This window comes from Stomoxys calcitrans, chromosome 5 (assembly GCF_963082655.1).
Source record: "Stomoxys calcitrans chromosome 5, idStoCalc2.1, whole genome shotgun sequence".
NCBI lineage: Eukaryota > Metazoa > Arthropoda > Insecta > Diptera > Muscidae > Stomoxys > Stomoxys calcitrans.
The window spans coordinates 9,407,459-9,428,437 of NC_081556.1; the positions used below are offsets into that span (position 1 = coordinate 9,407,459).

General features: G+C 37.1%; 2 protein-coding genes across 2 annotated transcripts; one reads left to right on the forward strand and one right to left on the reverse strand.

The window, feature by feature from the left end:
- Window positions 1–5,202: 5,202 nt before the first annotated feature.
- Window positions 5,203–17,147, reverse strand: LOC106093120 (titin). The gene is made up of 5 exons (XM_013260114.2): window positions 10,930–17,147; window positions 10,562–10,867; window positions 10,439–10,501; window positions 10,315–10,377; window positions 5,203–6,380 (listed from the first exon to the last, which is right to left on the reverse strand). Exons 1-5 carry the CDS (start codon window positions 17,038–17,040, stop codon window positions 5,592–5,594), a joined length of 7,332 nt encoding a protein of 2,443 aa, XP_013115568.2. The 5' UTR covers window positions 17,041–17,147; the 3' UTR covers window positions 5,203–5,591.
- A 2,828-nt stretch (window positions 17,148–19,975) lies between these two features.
- LOC106093121 (U7 snRNA-associated Sm-like protein LSm11) lies at window positions 19,976–20,977 on the forward strand (the record flags this gene model as incomplete). The annotated part of the gene is made up of 1 exon (XM_013260115.2): window positions 19,976–20,977. A coding segment is annotated over one exon (819 nt), but the record flags the coding sequence as incomplete, so codon positions are not given.
- Between the last annotated feature and the right edge of the window lie 2 nt (window positions 20,978–20,979).

Here is a 20,979-nt window from a genome sequence, read left to right on the forward strand (position 1 = left end):
TTCTGTAAGCAAAATAGTAACGGCATGCCGCAGCGCCAATACAAATTCCGCTTCATTTAATTGTCAATGTAATAAAAAATGTTGCCACTTAAGAAATTATTTCCTACCAAAATTTAAGAAAAATCCTACCAAATGTTAGGCAAGCCAAAAATGTGGTATAAGTTTTTATACCCACCACCGAGATATTCCATGGGAACACATTAAATTATATATTTTCAACACTACAAAGTACTACATCGTTGTTATATATATAGGATCGTGATATTTCCAGCGATCTGTTTGTTGAAATTTTGATGTAACACCCTTTATACCGATCCCCCGATAAGAAATCTTGAGTTCATAAAGTCGTATTTTTGCCCCGATTTCAATGAACAACCGTGCCGAGTTTGGACAAAGCGACCTACCGATTTAAGTGTTTGAGTCCAGAAAGGCGTTTTACTTCCCATTTGCGCTGTTACAGCATGTCCCCCTACAACATTTGAGTATAGACCATATTTAACCATCGTTGTATGCAGCTGCCACATGTTTTCCGATTAAAGGCATGGAACGCACAAAAGCCGCATCCTTTCCAGAATTTTCGAAAATTTTGGGAAAGATCCCTTCTCCGCTTCTCAGCATTGAAATCCCATGTTTTTCGCGATTACTTTTTTGTAAATCTACCATAAGTAATGGGGGAGTTTCTTACTGAATGAAACAATAAGTTTTTTTGGTTTAAAATCTATTATCAGAAAAACGTAATCGCCGTTTGGTGTGCAAACTAAACTCATGCTGCTCAATAGCTGTCCTGCATGCATTAATGGACCCCTTGACACCAATTAAAATGCCCGAAAAACCAACTAAAATTTTTTTTTTTTTTGATTGATGGCAATTTCTTTAAAATCCATTCAGCCGTTTGGACGTAATATATACCACAAAATTGCCTTAACTAAACCCTTGGCCGTTTAATAATATAAATATTCACATCTCTGGAAGATATCTTTCGATTCATTAAAAAAACTTCATTAAAATTCATTCAGCGGTTTGACCGTAATATGTACCACAAACTCGCTTTTATAAAACCCGCCTACTACATAAGACCTGTAGTTATAAAATTGTTTGGCTTGTGCACACGCAAACATATACAAACAAAATACCAAATGCATCGCACGCCAAAGCCGAGGCTTTAGAAATTGGCAAACCTACATGCCAAGTAGGGCCACACACATCACACCCCCACAACACCCTCACCATAATAGCGATACTCTTTCTCTCGCATCATTTTTTTTTTTCTCTTACTCTCACCACTTATACTACCACCTGTAGCTTTGCATTCACACCCATAACGAATGCTTTAGAAAAAACCAACAACAATTTGCTGTGTTTATGCTTCTTCTTTTATTGAAAAAAAAAACCATGTCGCTCAAGGTGAGACCATAATGTCCCCCAATATGTACCCTTCATGCATAAACAGGACCACTTGACACCAATCATCTATTTCCAATGCCCGAAGAAACCACTATGGTCCGCTCCAAATAAAGCGGTCAGGTTTCTAGAACTAGATTTGAGGAGGATTTGAGGACAATATGTGTATGTTTACATTGAACGTGGCGACAACGACAACAGGTGCAGCTCAGTTAGCTTACTAATATGCAAAAGTTATAGCTAAATATAGGGCCGATTAGGGTTTTTCGGCTTTTAGTTATAGTTAAATCACATACATCAAATATAAATATATTAACTTACATTTTATCATATTCCTTCCAAAGTTGGTGCTGCCATTTCCCAGAGATTCATTTCTTCATATTTTTTCACCGCAATCGAATAATTATCACTTTTTATATTGTCATGTTTCTTTATTAAACACTGTGCCAACATTTTATATCCATCTCGCGATAACAAAAAAACATTTAACAATACGTAACACTGAAAGGACGCGGAACTATGACTCTGTTTAATTTTAGCATCATCCAACCCGGGTCGGATGTGTAAAAAACTGCAATTCATGGTAAGTTCACAGTTGCTTTACCAACACCACTCAAACACATGCATATATGATGTGCACAGCAAGTTTATGCACGACGATAGATCCTATGTATGTATATACCTACGAACGGATAAAATTTGCTTACGAAAGTACAATTCTACAAACAAAAAAACACTGTATACCACTCACTTAATTCATTACTAATATTTGCATTTAGTATTTTGATTACTATTTGCTCTTTTTCTTTATTAGCAACTTCGCCAAAATGCATAAAAAACCAAATGCTCTTTTGCTACGAAAATGCACTACCACTACCACAATTACAAACAAGAAACACTTAACAAATTTTAGCAACAAGGCCACATATAAAACAAATTTTTCACTTTTGTTAGGAAAACTTTAGTTAACTATGAACTCCAACGCGCTTCGCGGCTATTAAATTTGTGTTAATTATTCTTTTTTTTGCAAAAACCAACATTTTTATCACCAAAGCGACCGAACGCACGTAAGGGAAAAAGGAAACTGAACTTTTATATGTACGACGATCACTGACTGAGAAACAACACTGCGTGGTGGCACAAACATAGTTTGACTTATTGAACAACGACGGCTGTCAATTTCTTGTACAAAAGCTTCTTATTTGAATGTAAATACAAAAGGCCAAATAACGTTATGTCCGTTATAGAAAACGAAACAACAACAAAGTAAAGAATGTATATACATTAGGGCAGGTTGATTTGTATGGATGAAAAAAAATTAAAAATCATATAGCAAAAACATAATCTACATAAAATTCTTAGAAAATTTTCCGAAGTAACCATGGATCTAAAACAGCTATGCTCAAAATGATAATATGACTGTATGTGTGAAATACTCTCTTTAAGTATTTTTAATTCTCTCAATATGCAAAAAATCATTTTTTGGACTGAATGGTTGGTGTTTTTCAAAAGTAAACATAAAATAAGAAAACTTAAATACTTTTTTAAACCTTTCAGCGTGTAATCAATAAAAATTATTGTTTTTAAAATATAAACAGAAAAACGATGCGTATACCCCATCGCATATTCATTCGTTGCTGTCTCAACAACAACTGAAACAAAGAGAATAAAGGCCAAAACAACGTTGAGCTTTGGTTGTGAGCGTCGTTTCAAAAAGGCAACTCTGCACACGAATTCCACAAAAGCAAAGGGGAAAAGTTAAAAAAAAATTGTTCAATTTTGAAGCTTGAAACCAAGCGTCATTTGGTGTTGCCACGCTTTAAGTAGTATTTTTAGTCGTCTATGTATAAAATTGTTTAACTTTTGCGTGTTGTTTTTTAAACATTTGTTTGCAGAGTTACTTTTTTCAACGCGACGCTCATCAACGCGTGACTAGGCATAAACAACGTGTGACTAACCATCAACACTACCGTAAAGGGCTGCACATGGCTGATCTAAAATCAATTTTTTTTTTTTTTCAAAAGCGGGCACATACATTTTCAAGTCGAGAGGCGCGGATTATAATTTTATTTTAGATAGCTATGTGGTTTCTGCGGAGAATTTTTTTTTTTAAATTTTATGTAGTTTACGTTTTGAATATACGAATAATAAATTCAACCCGCCCTAATATACACATATACCTACCTATATCCATTATTCATGTGTGCCTTGTGCCTTTATATAGTGGTATATAGCTTACTCCCGTTATACACACGAATTTTTCCTCGTGTAAACACCCCTTGCAAATTGCAATGTATTTTTCGATGAGAAAGAAGAAGAACATACCAATCCCTTTTCGCGCCAATACAATACAGTTAAAACAGCTGTAATCCAAAACACAAAGCTCGCAGAAAGTAGAAGCAAGTGATTTTTTGTGTCAATTTAAATTTGAATCAAATTCAATAGAAAAAGATGAATTAACAAAATCTTCGAGGAATTGCAAAGCACGACAAACCCACGGCAGCCGGTGGTACATACCGGTCTGACTCGATGAAGTCCTACATCGGCAAGGCTATTGCCTCAGTGTATAACACACTGCTACAACAACAAAGAACGAAGACTGAAATTATTCATACTTACAAGCCATAGCAGGAGCTGCATGTTGCTAGTTTTAGCTGGATTGTTGGTAAGCCCTTTCCCACGTTTGAGCCAGGTACCCGACTCCCTCAGTCTTAGAGTGATTATTGTATTAATGCACACCCAACATACATGTATAAATGCGGAAGGCACGGCAAAGTCTAAATCAATACTAGACGTTGAAACGCTACCGCAAACTTCCAGCGACAAGAGAAGAGCGCATTTAAAAATCGGCAGCTCTACACTATTTCGCACAACTCTCCTGAAACACCGCCGTAAACTTCCAGTGTATCGCCATCAAACCTAAGCCCCCTACTTCTACCTGTCGAGTTGCAATAGGATAAGAGCGCAGCTCTACCCTATTCTGAACAACGCCCTTGAAAACACTCCGCTTTCGCCTTCCGGGTTTAAGTTAAGCCTATTTTTTTTTGGCCCTCCCAGACATTTTCCTTACAATCATCCTAAACGAGCATTGTATTACCATAATTCATCAAGAGAAGGGGAATCCTCATGTGCACCATAATCATGTAGGAACCCCAATTCTAATGAGACTTCGTAAGTGAAATCATATATTCCCAATTTCCCTTTGAGGTAGCCAACCACATCATAAAAGGCACTGTCGACCGAACAACCTCTTACTCCGCTAGAGCCCGGCATCCGAAAGATGCGGATTGTACCATCTTCAGAAAAGGCGTTAATCTTCTTAAACTTCAAGACCGTCCTTGATCTTACCTTCCAAGCTGCAATTTCGAACTTACATTGCTACTTTACGGTACCACCATACGCATTCCGTGATCACATGACAGACCCCCACACCGGGCAATATCAGAGATCCATTAATGCAAGACGGTGCCTCTGACAACATTGAGTCGCACTCGACCTCAAATGTGGTCTAAGGCATCCAATCAGAAGGCATTTCCAATTTATCCATGTCTCCTTTCATGGCCTGGGTTGAATATATGGGATAATCAAGTTAGACATATGGATGGCGTACTGCTCTTGGCAGTATAGCAGGTAATACGCCTTCCGACCCCTTTGACTTTAAGTTTTTCTTCAAATTTTCGAAAAAAATTGGATTTTTTATTAAAATTTTTTAATATTTCTCAAATTTATACAGAAATTACATAACCTTAAGACTATGAAAATTTAAAAAAAGGAGTAACTTTCTTTATGTAACGTTTGTTAATTATAATCAAAATTAAAAAAATAATACCATAAGCCACAGTTGTCAAGTTTGTGCAAAATAATGATTGATTTTTATATTTCTTCGGTTACACTTTTAAGCAGTGTAAGCTCAAAACTTTATAGGAAAAGCTATTATTAAAAATAATTAACAATAAATTTGAATAAACATGCAATTCGGAACGTTTCTATCTCAATTCCATTTAAGGAATTGCATATTAATTTGCGATAAAATAAAGGCCACAACAAAAAATCTGTGTTTTTACTCTTATAAAGTAAAAAGTAGATTTTATGTTGTTTCGTTGAACAACACCATCACCATTATCATCATGAGGAAAGTCCAGCTTAGGTACCAGCTACAATTTTAACACTAGGGGATGTTAGCCTATTTCTTAACAACATTTGGGCTTTGGCCTTGGTGTGGACATTTTCGGTTGCCTTCTTTCGCTGCGATTGCATTTTGTCACGTGTTCTTTGACATCTTTTACGGTTTTGAAGGTCAAATTGCATTTTCCACAACGATAACTCTGAATTGATTTTCTTGTATGATTTTCATTCGCATTTGCCGCAGTATTTTTGATGGCAACAGTTTTCTCCTCCATTGGTATTTCTTTTGGTTTTGGTGACAAACGTAGCTCTCCTCTTTTTTTGCAAACAGCGTTAGGTGTATTCCGCTTGCAAATAATGTCGTGACTCTTAAGTGCATGTGCACGATTAAACCCTACTTGACACTGGTTGCATACATAGGGATGCGTGGCGCCAGTGTGAATCATGCGATGGATATGATAGCGATGTTCTGTATTGAAATGCTCTGCACAAAACTCACAGTAATAGATGCGTTTAACAGTTTTAGGTATGTAGTGGAACATAAGCAAGTATTTGTTGATTTCCTCCGAAATGGTCTTTTTCTCGACCAGTTTACTGTTGTAGCAATTGGCATACCATATAACGATTAGGTTGATTAATCGCTTAAGATCACATAGATTTAATTCCATATCTAATTTTTGGTTGGCTCTGATCAAAAGTTGTTGAAAGTATGTTTGCGGCTCAGACTGTTTGGAACTAAAGACTTTGGAGTAATTTTGACAAATATTGGCAAATTCTTGAGCTCTCTGCTGTAATTCTTCAACTTCTTCTAAGGTGTGGTAGTTTTCAAAATCGGCAACTTTAATGATTCCCAACTGTAATGAAAATGAGAGTATAATTAATTTTATTAATGGATAAAACATACAAAAAAGTAGTAGAAAAGAGGCCATGTTTTTCTATTGCGGCACAACGTAAGGCTTGTTCGTCTATAACAGTTGCACTGCAGACGAAACCATTTTTGCACTGAATTTTATGCTACACTTAATGCTGCTGTACACTGTATTATCCTTGATATAATGCAAGGATACTCCAGGCAATGTTGGTTCACATTGTTTGAGCCAATTTTTGATGAATTGTACAGTACCTCTAAGTATCCGAAAACATTTAACCGAGGGAAAGGGTACTAAAACCCCCCTTAAACAAGGAAAGGATACTAAAACCACCCATAACCAAGGCAAAGGGTACCACAACTATCCTTAAGCAAGGAAAAGGATACTAAAACTAAACGTTTTCAAGTAAAGGGATACTAAAAATAGCCTAAACCAAAGTAGTGGATACTAAAACTACCCTTAACCAAGAGAAAGGCCACGAAAACTGCCCTTAATCAAGGGAAAGGGTACTAAAACTGCCCCTTACCGATGGAAAGGGTACGAAAACTAAACTTGTTCAATGAAAGGAGTACTAAAACCACCTTTAACCAAGGAAAAAGGTACTAAGACTGCCCTTTTTCGAGGGAAAGGGTACGAAAACTATACTTAATCAAAGTAATGGGTACTAAAACTATACTGAACCAAGGGAAAGGGTACTAAAACTTCCTTTAACCTAGGGAAAGGGTACTACAACTTCCCCTAACCAAGGGAAAGGGTATTACAACTAACCTTAACCAAGTGAAAGCGTACTAAGACTTACCATAACCAAGTGAAAGGGTACTAATACTAACCTTAACCAAGAGAAAGCGTACTAAAACTACTCTGAACAAATGAAAATAGTACTAAAACTCCCATTAACCAAGGGAAAGAGTTCTAAAGCTATCCTTAACCAAGGGAAAAGGTACTAAAACTATACTTAACCAAGGGAAAGGATACTAAAACTACCCCTTACCAAAGGAAAGGGTACAACAACTACACTAAACCAAGGGAAAGGATACTAAAAATAAACTTAACCAAGGAAAGGGGTACTAAAACTACCTCTAACCAAAGGAAAGGCTACCATAACTACCCTTAACCAAGGGAAAGGGTACTAAAACTATACTTAACCAAAGGAATGGGTACGAAATCAATTTTAAACCAAGGGAAAACTACATTTAACAATGGGAAAGGGTATTAAAACTACACTTAAACAAGGGAAAGGGTAATAAAACAAGAGATAACCAAGGGAAAGGGCATTAAAACTGCTATTAATCAAGAGAAAGGGTACTAAAATTATACTTAACCAAGGTAAATGTTACTAAAACTACACTTTACCAAGGGAAAGGTTACTTAAACTGCCTTTAACCAAGAGAGAGGGTACTAAAACTACCATTAACACAGGAAAGGGCACTAAATTTACATTTAACCAAGGGAGAGGGCACTAAAACTAACATTAAATCATGTAGAGGATACTAAAACTACCCTGGGACAAGGGAAAGATTGCTAAAAGTTGCATTAACCAAGGGAAAGAGTACTAAAACTTCCCCTAAACAAGGGAAAGGGTGATAAAACTACCCTTAACCAAAGGAACGGGTACTAAAACTACCCTTAGCCAAGGGAAAGGGTACTAAAATTAAACATAAAGGGGTACTAAAACTAAACGTAATTAAGAAAAGGGTACTAAAACTACCCTTAACCAAGGATACGGGCACGAAAACTGCCATTAATCAAGGGAAGGGGTACTAAAACTGCCCTTAACCAAGGAAAAGTGTACTAAAACTACCGTTAACCAAGGGAAATGGTACTAAAACTGCACTTAACCATTGGAAAGGGTATTAAAACTACACTTAAACAAGGGAAAGGGTAATAAAACAAGCGATAACCAAGGGAAAGGGTATTAAAACTGCCCTTAATTAAGAGAAAGGTTACCAAATTCATATTTAACCAAGGTAAAAGTTACTAAAACTACACTTTACCAAGGGAAAGGGTACTTAAACTGCCCTAAACCAAGAGAGAGTACTAAAACTACCATTAACACAGGAAAGGGCACTAAATTTACATTTAACCAAGGGAAAGGGTACTTAAATTAACATTAAATCAGGAAGAGGATACTAAAACTATCCTAGGCCAAAGGAAAGATTGCTAAAACTGCCATTTACCAAGGGAAAGAGTATTAAAACTTCTTATAAACAAGGGAAAGGGTGATAAAACCATCCTTAACCAAAGGAACGGGTACTAAAACTAACCTTAGCCAAGGGAAAGGGTACTAAAATTGAACATAATCAAGGAAAGGGGTACTTAAACTAAACGTAATTAAGAAAAGGGCACTAAAACTACCCTTAACCAAGGATAAGGCCACGAAAACTGCCATTTATCAAGGGAGGAGGTACTAAAACTGCCCTTAACCAAATAAAATGGTACTAAAACTGCCCTCAACCATTGGAAAGGGTATTTAAACTACCCCTTAAACAAGGAAAAGCTTACTAAAACTATTCTTAAGCTAGGGAAATAGTACTAAAACCGCCATTAAACAAGAGCAAGATTATTAAAATTACGCTTAGCCAAGGGTGAGGGTACTAAAACTACCCTCAACCAAGGAAAAGGGTACAAAAACTACCCTTTACCAATGGAAAGGGTAATTAAACTACCTTTAATCAAGGGAAAGGGTACTAAAACTGCCATTAACCAAGGAAAAAGGTACTATAACTACATTTAACCAATGGACATGGTACTAAAACTACATTTAAACAAGGGAACTACCCTAAGCCAAGGGAAAGGGTACTAAAATTGAATATAATCAAGGAAAGGGGGACTTAAACTAAACGTAAACCCTTAATCAAGGGAAAGGGTGCTAAAACTACCCTTAACCAAGGATAAGGCCACGAAAACTGCCATTAATCAAGGGAAAGAGTACGAAAACTGACCTTAATCAAAGGAAAGGTTACTAAAACTATACTTATCCAAAGGAATGGGTACTAAATCTCACCTAACCAAGGGAAAAGGTACTAAAACTACCCTTAACCAAAGGAAAGGGTATTGAAACTACCCTTAACCAAGGGAAAGGGTATTGAAACTACCCTTAACTAAAGGAAGGGTACTATCACCCTTTACCGAGGGAAGGGTACTAACACACTTAACCGAGGGAGGGTAAAAGGCTAGGTTAGATTAGGATGATACGGGGCCCAATGTGGCCCATTGTGATTCCTCAATAGCCTTTCTTTCTTCGATCTAGGTAGATTAGCTGGCGCCGCAACTGATTGCACCATTCGTTAATGTACCCTCTCGTACCACTTTGATGATAGGATAATAGATTACAATCTTCCTGGATACAATCTGCAGAGTGATTCCTTAATAGCTTTTTTCCCTTCGATCTGGCTTCTTTTTAGGGTACTAAAAAACAATGGTACGATAAAATAAACATCAGGACGCACTTTTGGCTAGAGCCGACGTAAGCAACATATTTTTTAGTTCTCTTTCTAAGAAAAATGCTTTAGTTCTCTTTCTAAGAAAAATGCTTTAGTTCTCTTTCTAAGAAAAATGCTTCCCGAAATCGTTAATTTTTTGAAAAATTAAGATCGTTAGCCACTATCCAATCTGTACTTACGAAACAGAATTCATCTTCGAACAAAAACTCGATTGATAACGGATGAGAGAATTATGCCCCTGAACAACCGTCACTGTATGAAACCTTTTTTTATCGCTTTCCTCGATCTGTCAACATTACTACTACATTATAAAGTCTTGAAAGACTGTGCTAAACTCCCTCTAAAATCCCAACGGATGTAAATGATATTAAGGATGCTGAGGAAGTTTTGGGGAAAACTTATTTTCTCAATGACAATGTTTCAAAAATCCATAGAAACGAATGTACAATTTTAACATTTTTGGTTACTCTACTTACTCCAACTTTCTGCAACAGCTCTAAATCCTTGTCTTCATTATAATCCTCTACATTTTCCGTCTTCTAAAATTCAAAGAAAAATTTATAAAAATTTTTAATTTTTAAATAATATATTAAAATTTACCTTGACTTCCTTGATTTCTTCTTTAAGTTTCTCATCTTTTGCTTCCACTACCTTTTCATCAGCCTTAAAAATATTCATTTTAATTTAGAAAATATGTTGGTTACATTTTTAGCTTTAACCTACCACTTGCTCCAATAACTCATCTAATATAGAAGTTTCCGTGTTGATATCTAAGCTGGTGGGCTCTTTTTTGTTCAAATTTACATTTAAGTTTTTCTTCTGCTTATCATTTTTGCCCAAAACATCTTCTCCATTGTTCTGTTTAGCTGGATCCTTTTCTGCCAGTTCATTATTTTCATTCTCACTTTCGGATGCTCTTTTTGGGGAAATATTTTGTTTTTCCATAAGTTGTTCATTGTTATCATTCTGCATAGGCATGTCTTCATTAAGTAGGCTATCAACATCTAAGCGGTTTGCCTTAAGATCACTCTGAAATTGAGAAAAAAAAATTGAAAATTTTCGAAAATGAATCTTATAAACAATGAACTAACCTGCAGAAAATCCACCACACTTTCTGAGAGGTCCAATTGTGTGGATTCCAATTCCGCTGTAGTCTTTATGAGGGTTCTATTCTTTTTCTGGCTTGGTGAAGTGTATGTCCTTTTGACCGACTGTGGTCTATCATGAGGCGAATTGGGTGACATATACGTCTTTTTGACCGGCTGCGGGCCATCAAGAGACGAACTGGCAGCTCTTTGTGTGGATTCCAATTCCGCTGTAGTCTTTATGGGGGTCCTATTCTTTTTCTGGCTGGGTGACATGTATGTCTTTTTGACCGGCTGTGGTCCCTCTAGAGGCGAATTGGCAGCTCTTTGTGTGAATTCCAATTGCGCTGTAGCCTTTTTGGGGGTCCTATTCTTTTTCTGGCTGGGTGACATGTATGTCTTTTTGACCGGCTGTGGTCCATCTAGAGGCGAATTGGCAGCTCTTTTTAGTAACCTGGAGCTCAAAGTTGGTGAGCTCTTTGGAGATTCGTTTGATTTGTTGGAAATAGAGTTGATGTCATTTTTCACCGGGGGAGACAATGTTTTATTTTCTTGCTTTGTGGGTGTTGCTCTATTATTGGCTGTCATGGAGGTTTTCGGTGATTGTTTGTTAACTCCTGCAGCAGTTTCATCAGTTGCCAGCTGCGGAGATAAAGATTGGGAATTCAGCAAAGGCGTCAGTACCTCCTTATTGACATTTGGCAACACTTGTACCGTTTCAATTTGAACCTTTGAACGTCTGGGATTTCTTATACTGGGTGATTTGGTGTTTCGCACTTGTCCCAAAATATCTGTGCCTATAGTTCTGAAAATTTGTTTTTTAATGCTGCGCATTCTTTGTAAGACTTCCTTTTTTCTGGCCGAACGATTGACTGCGTAGCTTTTGTAATCCAAATTACTCATCAACTTTGCGGAGGGCGTTTTGCTATTGGCGTTTGACGCCTGTCCATTGTTTATAATGTCAATGGAGGCTTGGCGCGCTCTTAAACGTGCGCCTATGGAAGTTGCATTGGTTTTTGTTACGGTTATCGATGAAGGCATGCCTTTAATCAGAGATTCTGTTATTAGTTTGGCATCGCCCAATATGTTGGTGGAATTCTCTTTCAACGAATGCTCTGTGAAATTCTGTTTGCAGTAATTCGAACGACTTGGAGTTATTTCCACAGTGGCAGCAACCATATCGCTGGGAGCAGTTACTTTGGAGATAGTCAAATCCTTGGGCAATTTAAATTTTGTGGCTATTAAATCACCGGCTTGATTAGAGTTTTTGGAAATTTCCAGTGTGGGTGAGGTATGTTTGGGACCACTGCCAGGCTTTACATCTTGAGGACTGCTTTTGGTCTTGGAGGGTGTGCAGCGCACCACTTTTATAGATAAATTACGAATTCTTTGGGGTGTGTTGAAAATATGTGGGTCCATAACTTTGGTTGATGTAGGCGATGTGTTATCTTTGCCCATGCCCACCACATTTGTTGGTGATCGCTTTATGCTTGTAGGTGTATTCAATAACTTGGCCTTGACTAAATCCAATTTACATTGTGAGGGAGATTTTTTGTTTGTCATATATTCGGGAGTTTTTGGTGTTAGAGACCTATTGAGTTTCTCATTGGATTTTCCTATGGTCCTGGGACTTCTCTTCACAAAAACTTCTTTTTTATGGGAGCTATTTTCAAAGGTTATGTGACCCATGGTTTTATCCAATGATTTTGGGCTTTGCTTTAGAAACAAGTCTTCCACTTTTAGCGGAGTCCTTTCACCTCTATTGGTGTCAATGAAACATCTGGCTGGTGTATTTTTTTCTTTTTTGATTTGTGCCACAGATGGCATGCAAGGGTTTGTTCGTTTTTGTTGTACCATACGATGGGAAGGTGTATGAGGAACATTTAGCTTTTCCAAGGGAATATTCTCCTGTTGCATCTCTTTTATAGGGGAAGACTTTTTGGTGCCTCGATTGGTTAGTTTGGGCATAAGCGGTTGAATATTGGCTTCTCTAAGATGCATAGTACTCACAGTCATAATTTCACGGCTTATCACGATTTTGCCCTGCTTAGCTTTGGCTTTCTGATGTGTTTTGGAAAATTTTCTCGGTATATTTTCCTCTTCATCTTCATTGGCAAGCAGACGTTTCATGGACGAGGCAATTGTTTTCTTATTACTGGCTTTGGTGGAGCTTTTCTTATCAGTTGTCTGTGGTTCTATTTGAATGTTATCAGTGTCCTTTGGCTTATTTCTCATTTCATTGGTTCCATCATCCATATTTGACAGTGGTTGATCCTCTTCCCCCAGAGCCAATTGTAAAGCTTTTGACAGATCTTCATTTAAGAGATTTTCAAAATCATCCAAATCGTCATCAACATCCACTTCTGCTTCAGCATTAAGGGCATTTTTAGAGGTTTCCGTGTAACGTAGTTTTTTAGGGAGTTCTTCATTAACCTGTGGTTCATTGTGGATATTTTGAGCTTCAAGGGAATCTTCTTCATTTCGTTCTGGTTCTTTAGAAACATTTCCTGAGGATTTCATTTGATTTTCCAAAGCTGTTTGTTTTGTAAGGTCATTTTTGGAGGATTCCAAATAAGGGGATTTGTCTTTGGGGGATACTTTTTCAGGGGATTCTTTTTTAGGAGATTCTTTTTCAGGGGATTCTTCTTCAGCGGATTCTTTTTTAGGGGACTCTTTTTCAGGGTATTCTTCTTCAGGGGATTCTCTTTCAGGGTATTCTTCTTCAGGGTAATCTTCTTCTGGGGATTCTTCTTCAGTAGATACTTCTTCAGTAGATTCTTCTTCAGTGGATTCTTCTTCAGTAGATTCTTCTTCAGTGGATTCTTCTTTAGGGGATTCTTCTTCAGGGGATTCTTCTTTAGGGGATTCTTCCTCAGCGGATACTTCTTCAGTGGATACTTCTTCAGTGAAAACATCTCCAGGGGATTTTTCTTCAGGATATTCTTCTTCAATTTCTACTTCATCATTTTGGACTTTTTCAGAGATTTTCGTAGTGTGGACTTTTTCAGGAGATTTTTCTGTAACTTCTGCTTCTTTAAAGTTGTTGCATTTTTCAGGGCATTCTTTATTCCAAACATTTTCAAGGTTTTCAATATGATTTGATTCCAAAGCTGTTTCTTTCGCAGACACTTCTTTTACTTCCTTAACCTTTTGACTAATTTCCTTTTCATCAATGCTAGTTTCAGCATTATCTTCCATGTCCATGGATTTTTTCCCCTCCTCATCATTTGTACAAACATCGTTATCATTTCCATCATTATTATCCTCCAAACCTACAAATTTATTAAATATGGCCATATCGTCATCCATAAATGTATCATCCTCTTCCACTCTAAGCATTCCTTCGGCCACAGTAAAATCCATGTTATCTATTTCTCTTAATTTCATAGAGTTTTCTACCTGATGACATTTTTCATCCTCTTCTTGCTTACCATAGCCATTGAGCATTTCAGTATTCAAACTTTCTGTTACATCTCCAGACCCTTTTTCCTGTTGGCAATTTCTATTCTCTTCCATCGGTACCTTGTCACTGACCATTTCAGTATTTGATACTTCTTTTTCTGTGGATTCTTCTAATTCCTTTGGCTCTTCCAGCTGCAGCTTTTCATCATTATTGACCATTTCACTTTCTATCAATTTCGCTGGCTCTTCTGCCTTTTGGCATGTGTCATCCTCTTCCAACTGTAGTCTTCCATCATCATTTACCATACCTGTAGTATTCAAGCCTTCTTTTTCTGTTGTTGTTTCTGATTCAACTGCCTGTTGGCATGTGTCCTCTTTTTCCAACTCTGGTCTACAATCATCATTGACCACATCAATATTGCTGCCATCCTTTTCTGTTAATTCTGATTCTTTAGCCTCACCATCTTCTTCCTCAACAAATGTATTGTTTAGTTCGTTTTCCGAATCTTTGGAGGAAGTTGAAGTTTCCAATTGATTTATTAGCATATCCAGTTCTAATTCACCATCCAAATCCTTTTCTAGTAATGACTGTAGAGTACAGGATTTATTTTTATCCTTTTTTGTTTCATCTGCAGCAATTTCAGGGTACACCAGAGTAGATGAGTTATCTTCAGTTAGACCTTCTTCGAAAATTTGCTTTTCCATTATTTCCTTTACCTTTCTAAAGTCACATGTTGATTTTCCAAGCTTTTCCTGAGCATAACTACACTCTTCTAAAATCGGTTTAGAACTGCAAGAAGTGGTGCTGGCCTCCTCTGAAGTTTTATTCGACTTTGGGGAAGTTGTGTTACCAATTTTTGCAACTTTTTCTAATTTCGGGGAAGCTGTGAGATACTTTTCTGTTATAAGAGTAGTGGTGCCGGCTTCTTCTGAAGTCCTTCTAGAGTTTGGGGAAGTAGTGCCGCCTTTTTCTGAAAGCTTGGGGGATGTCGGAGAGGTGTTGCCAACTTTTTCAGCAATCTTTTTTGACATAGGAGAACTGGTGCTATACTCTTTTGCCATTCTTCCAGACTTAGGTGTAGTTGTGTTCCCTCCTTCTGAAATCTTTCTGGATTTTGGAGTAGTGGTTTTAAGGCTTCCACTTTTCTTTTCTGCTTCAATTCCTACCTTATCATCTTCCAAGTTTTTATGTATCTTAGAAGTTGGTGTCTTATGTTTCGATTCCTTGGAAATTTTTCTTGATTTTGGTGTATTTGCCAAGTCTGTGCAAAACTCCCCGGCCTTATTAAGTGGCTCATCATCAGTTTTTGTTATTTTTGGTGTCTTTTTCAAGTGCTCAAAAGTCTTTAAAGTTTCAACTCTTTTTGGAGAGTTTTTGTCAGTAAAAGTCTTTGTCGGTATATTCATGGGAGATTTTTGTACAGCAGACTGCAATGCATTATGATTTTGGAAATTACCTGCCTTGATCTTTTCTGCATATTTTGGAGTCTTTAGGGGAGATTGTGCCTTTTGCAATTTTTCCATATCTTGCCTATCTGTACAGTTTTTAACTTCCTTCTCCTCTTCTTCGATTACACTGTTATCTAAACAATCATCCAAATCAATGTCATCCAAATCCAAGTCCTTCATTAATTCCAATTCAATGATTGACTTTCTTTTTTGAGAAGTACTTTCTTTTAAGGACTTCTTGCCTGCGGCCAAATCGAAATCTTCTTCCATTTCTTTAGAACTTTTATTTTCTAGTTCTGAATCTTCAGCCTGGCATATTAAACTATCCTCAAAATTGTCCAACAAATCATCCACATCGTCCAAGTCTTCCAAGCCGCTCAAAAGGCTTTTCAGGCCAACAGCTTTATTTGAGTTAGCCGACACTTTTGACATATCTTGGGGTCTATTTGTGTTGTTTGAGGTATTTGGTCTCTTTTGCATATTATCCTCGGTAAGAGTAACATTTAAATCCTCCTCTTCATCCATTAGTTCCTTATTAACGGCCGTTTCTTTAGATGATTTAAAATCTTTTTTGTTTTCCTGCTCACATTCGTCATTATCCAGCTCCATATCCATTTTGATGCGTCTCAACAAAGTGGTGTCCATATCATAGTCATCTTTTTCAAGCTCGCCCTTCTCTTCCTTTTCCAGCTCTTTTTCATTACCTTCGCTGTCATTTTTGTCCTTATTTTCTTCTACCTTTGTTTCTATCAAAGTTTCATCCAAATTCTCCACAAAATTTAATGATACATCACAATCCTCTAGCGCATTCAAAATAGACATATTCGCCAATGCCGCCCCTTTTACCTCAACATCTTTGACCCCAGCCACTATTTGCTTAACATTAGGCCTACCTTTGCCTTGTGTCATCATTGTTTTTACAGCCATTGATCTATTCCAAACAGTGTAGTCATCATCATCATCCTCAGACTTTAGATCATCTTCAGCAACACCAGACTCTTCACTTTCATCTGCATCACAAACGGAGCGGTTTACCAATTCCTCAACGGCGTAAACCATTAAATCGGCATTAGACTGGAACTTTATGGTATCTCCATGAAATTGATGAATATGGCGCAAGAAGGACTGCAATCTAGTGAAGTTATTGTTGCTAATTTTGCAGCACATACATTTCATGGCAAACATGCCATTGGGAGCCACCATAATTTGACCAACGCTCTGGAATTCGGTTTCATCAATTTGTGTATGATTTAAGTTGGTATGCATCTTGGATTTGTTCACAAAACTTTACACAAACAATAACAGATGCAACAACAGAAAATTTCGAGCAATAATTTACTTAAACTTTACTCTATTAGTTTAAGGTTTAATCATTTAATTCTTTTTACAAAATGCGGAGAAATTTTCTAACAGAAAGCTGTCCTCTAATGATTTAAAAGAAATTCAATGTTTCGTTTAGCGCGTCTTTTGGCAGGCAGATTAAGATTGGCGTCAACTGCATTTTTTCAAAGACAGAGTTGCATATTTTCTATATGGGCGGTTTACACTACGAATATGGGAGTTTTTCAAAATCTCTTAATGGGAAGTTCACACAGTAAGCCGAATTTGAATATCTTACAAATAAATACAGTACGCAGATTATGTACTGTATACAACATAACAAGGAGACCACCGTAGCGCAGAGGTTAGCTTGTCCTCCTATGAAGCTGAACGCTTGTGTTCGAATCCTGGCGAGAACATCAGAAAAACTTTTTCCTAATGCTGGCGACATTTGTGTGGCAGGGATGGAAAATACAATTCGACAATCGGATGGACTTGATTCGATCGGCTAACAAGTGATTATCCCCATTTTATAGTGAGAAGTACTCGCCTCTTTAGACAAAATAGGTTCGAAAACATCCGAGATGTTTGAAAAATTCTTAGTGCTTGAAAAGGTACTAAATCCGTCGAGGGGGTACTACGGTACTCTTCGGGTGGAAAAAGTACTAAAGTGCTGACTTTTTCCCATCCTGCTGTGAGGCACTTTGACTGTAAAAACTTCTCCTCAAAAAGGTGTCGCACAGCGGCACCCCGTTCGAATCGGCTATAAAAAGAAGGCCCCTAATCATTGAGCTTATACTTAAATCGAACAGCACTCATTGATTAGTGAGAAATTTGCCCCTGTTCTTTACTGGAATATTCATGGGCAAATTTGCATATAACTTAAAGAATTGTAGTTGTAAGCAAAAATAAACAACGATAGGTTCTTTCCAAGCATATTTTTCTTCATATAATATAACTGGTATCCATGCAGTAGCCGATTTAAACAAATAACAATATTTTCTTTAAATTTTAAGGCGCCATGGCTTGATAACAAGGTTGAATCAAGCAAACAGATAGCTTAACTTGGCTGGCATATTACCTGCATATGTACACACACAAGCGCACCAATTTCTTTGTGTACGTCGAAAAAAATAATTCTTGTAATCATCTCGATGTGAAGATAGTGTATTCTACGGATTTCTACTAAAGGGCTGCACAGGCCGAATTAAATAATGTGATGCATACAAACACATAAACAGATGTATGCCATAAAGTTACAGACGACGATAATCACAGGTAGATGAAATGGAAAATAGCTGTCGTCCAGAAGTGTGGTCTTGCTAAAAAGTGGTTGCATGAACGTGGAAAAATGGAACATTCTAAACGTCCGTTTGACGCCATAAAATAGCAGGTAAGCACAAATTTTTGGGATTTTCTGTTCCCAAATATTTTTAAATTTAAGTCTATTATCGTATGAATGTTGTGTGCAATAAAATGTTTAAAGACAGAGTTGAATATTCACCCTATAGGATGTTTTTCAAAAATACAATGATAATTTGTACTGTATAAAACTAAACGTGAAGTTACACACTATGTGGAGCATTAAAACGCATCAAAAATGCAAGCAAATCGCACAAAAGCAAAGCGCAAAAGTTAAGCAGAGTTTAAATGGCACATCATGATTGTACTCATAGTGTGTACGTGTTAATTACAGCTTTTGCCTAAATTTTGGTATTATATTCAGCTTTTAAAACGAAATGCTGTCAAACTTCATATAAAAAAAATCGTCGGCGAAGCGTTGACTAAAAACAGGCGGAAAAGTTGTACTCTGCTTATAGAGAGGAAAATGGGAAAAAAAACTATTATAGTGGCAACACTTGAAACTATTGCCGGCATTACTTTTGTTTGTTTTATTAGTTTCAATGGGTCGTTTTTCTTTATTTATTTGAGAAAATAAATAAATAAAATATATAAAGTAGAGATAACATTAAGTGCAGATAAAGAAACGAGTTTTGATATGTAAGCATAAACATTTGATTTTTCAGCCATGACTGATGGTTGTATGTACATGTGGCGACCTTTGTTTTCACCAATACAATTACAATGACCGTACATCAGATGTGCCATGTAAACTCAGCATTAAACAATTTTTAACATTGATGCCCATGGCCAGAGATGGGCGATGGGTAAATACTCAAAAGGTATTTACCAGGCAAATTGGGCAAATACCCGGGTATTTACCCAAAAGCTGGGTATTTATAATTTTGCAGATATCTTAGGTATAAAAACACTTTCCAAAAATTTTTTGATGATTTCGTATTCTTTGTATATAAACCTGACCTTCCGATCTCATAAAATCGGATTTTAGTTACATATAGTCGATTTATAGACCCATCTCCAGACTTAAAGTTTTGAGGCAATAAAGTGTAAATACCCATCGCTTGATTCTTTGTGTATAAATCTGACCTTCTGATCTCATAAAATTGGATTTTAGTAATATATAACCGCTATATAGACCGATCTCCAGACAGTGAGTTCTGGCAGACCCCAATTCATTTATGTGAAGTGCGGTTCAGATCGGACTATATTTGGATATAGCTGGCCTATAGATCGACCACCCGATCTGCCGATATAGGGTATTGCGTCCATAAAAGATCAATTTACTTCCCAAATTCGATTAAATTTGGCTCTGTGTGTTCTCAAAGTTATCCCGCCTCCTGATAAAATGATTTTTTCCTAGTGTAAACACCCCTTGCAAATATTGTGAGATGAGAAAGAAGAAGAAATCATCCTTTCCATTTCGCGCCAAATACAACTCAGTTACAAACAGCTGTTATCCAAAACAAAAAGCTCACTGAAAGTAACAAAACAAAACATTGAATTTTTGTTTTAATTCAAAATTGAATCAAATACAGTAAGAAAAGATGAATTTCCCAGAACCTCCGAGAATATTTCCACCGCTGACCAACTACAAGGCACGAAGACTGAAGGTATAGATGCCAAAAGTACAGAGCAGGAGCTGGACATTGCCAGTGACAACTTTAATCCATTGCGTTGTTTGTATGCCTCCGAGTATCGAGTGACAGAGAAACATCCAAAAGTTATTTATCAAAACATGGCTGCTTTTGAAACGGCCTTAAAAAATGTAGGAATATGGGATGTTGGCAAAAAAGCTAAATCACAAAAGGATCAGCAGCTAGCGGGGCCAAGTAATTCCAACAAAAAAGCTACTCTGATAGAAGAGGCAAAGACCCAGCGCAGATTCCAAGAACATCAATTAGCCGTAAGGACTCAACCGAAAATAAAAAGTAAGCATACACGAAATCTATTGGGACAGATGGCTGATGCCACAGGACCTCTAAAAGCTTTAAATGCTTATGTTGTTACCGGCAGCCGAGTACATGTGGTGGTAAGAAAAGAAAAAGGCATAAAAGGTTACATTGAGGGAACTTTACTAATGTTTGATCGGCATTGGAATCTGCTGTTAGCCAATGTGTTGGAGTGTTATTCCCACCGTAAACATAAATATGCCCAAGATAACATAGTTTTGCCCAAAGAAACTTATGATTGTACTTCTAGCCTAAGGCAGTTGGGCATTCAAATGCCAAAACAAACAATAAAAAGCCTTAACCGCAAGACGATACAGATTCAACGCCAATTGCCCCAAATTTTTCTTAGAGGCGAACAAGTTGTTCTCGTATATCCTGCAAGGGAGTAATAAACTTATTTATATCCCATGGCTGCCGGTTGCACGTGTCAGTGGAATCCTTTATCGGCAAGGACTGCCGCCTCAATGCACAACATACTGATACAGCAACAACAAAGTTGGATCTACATTCAACCACATACCTCAAATGTTTCGTAGATTCGAGTATTTTTTTTTTTGTAATAAAAAATAAAGCC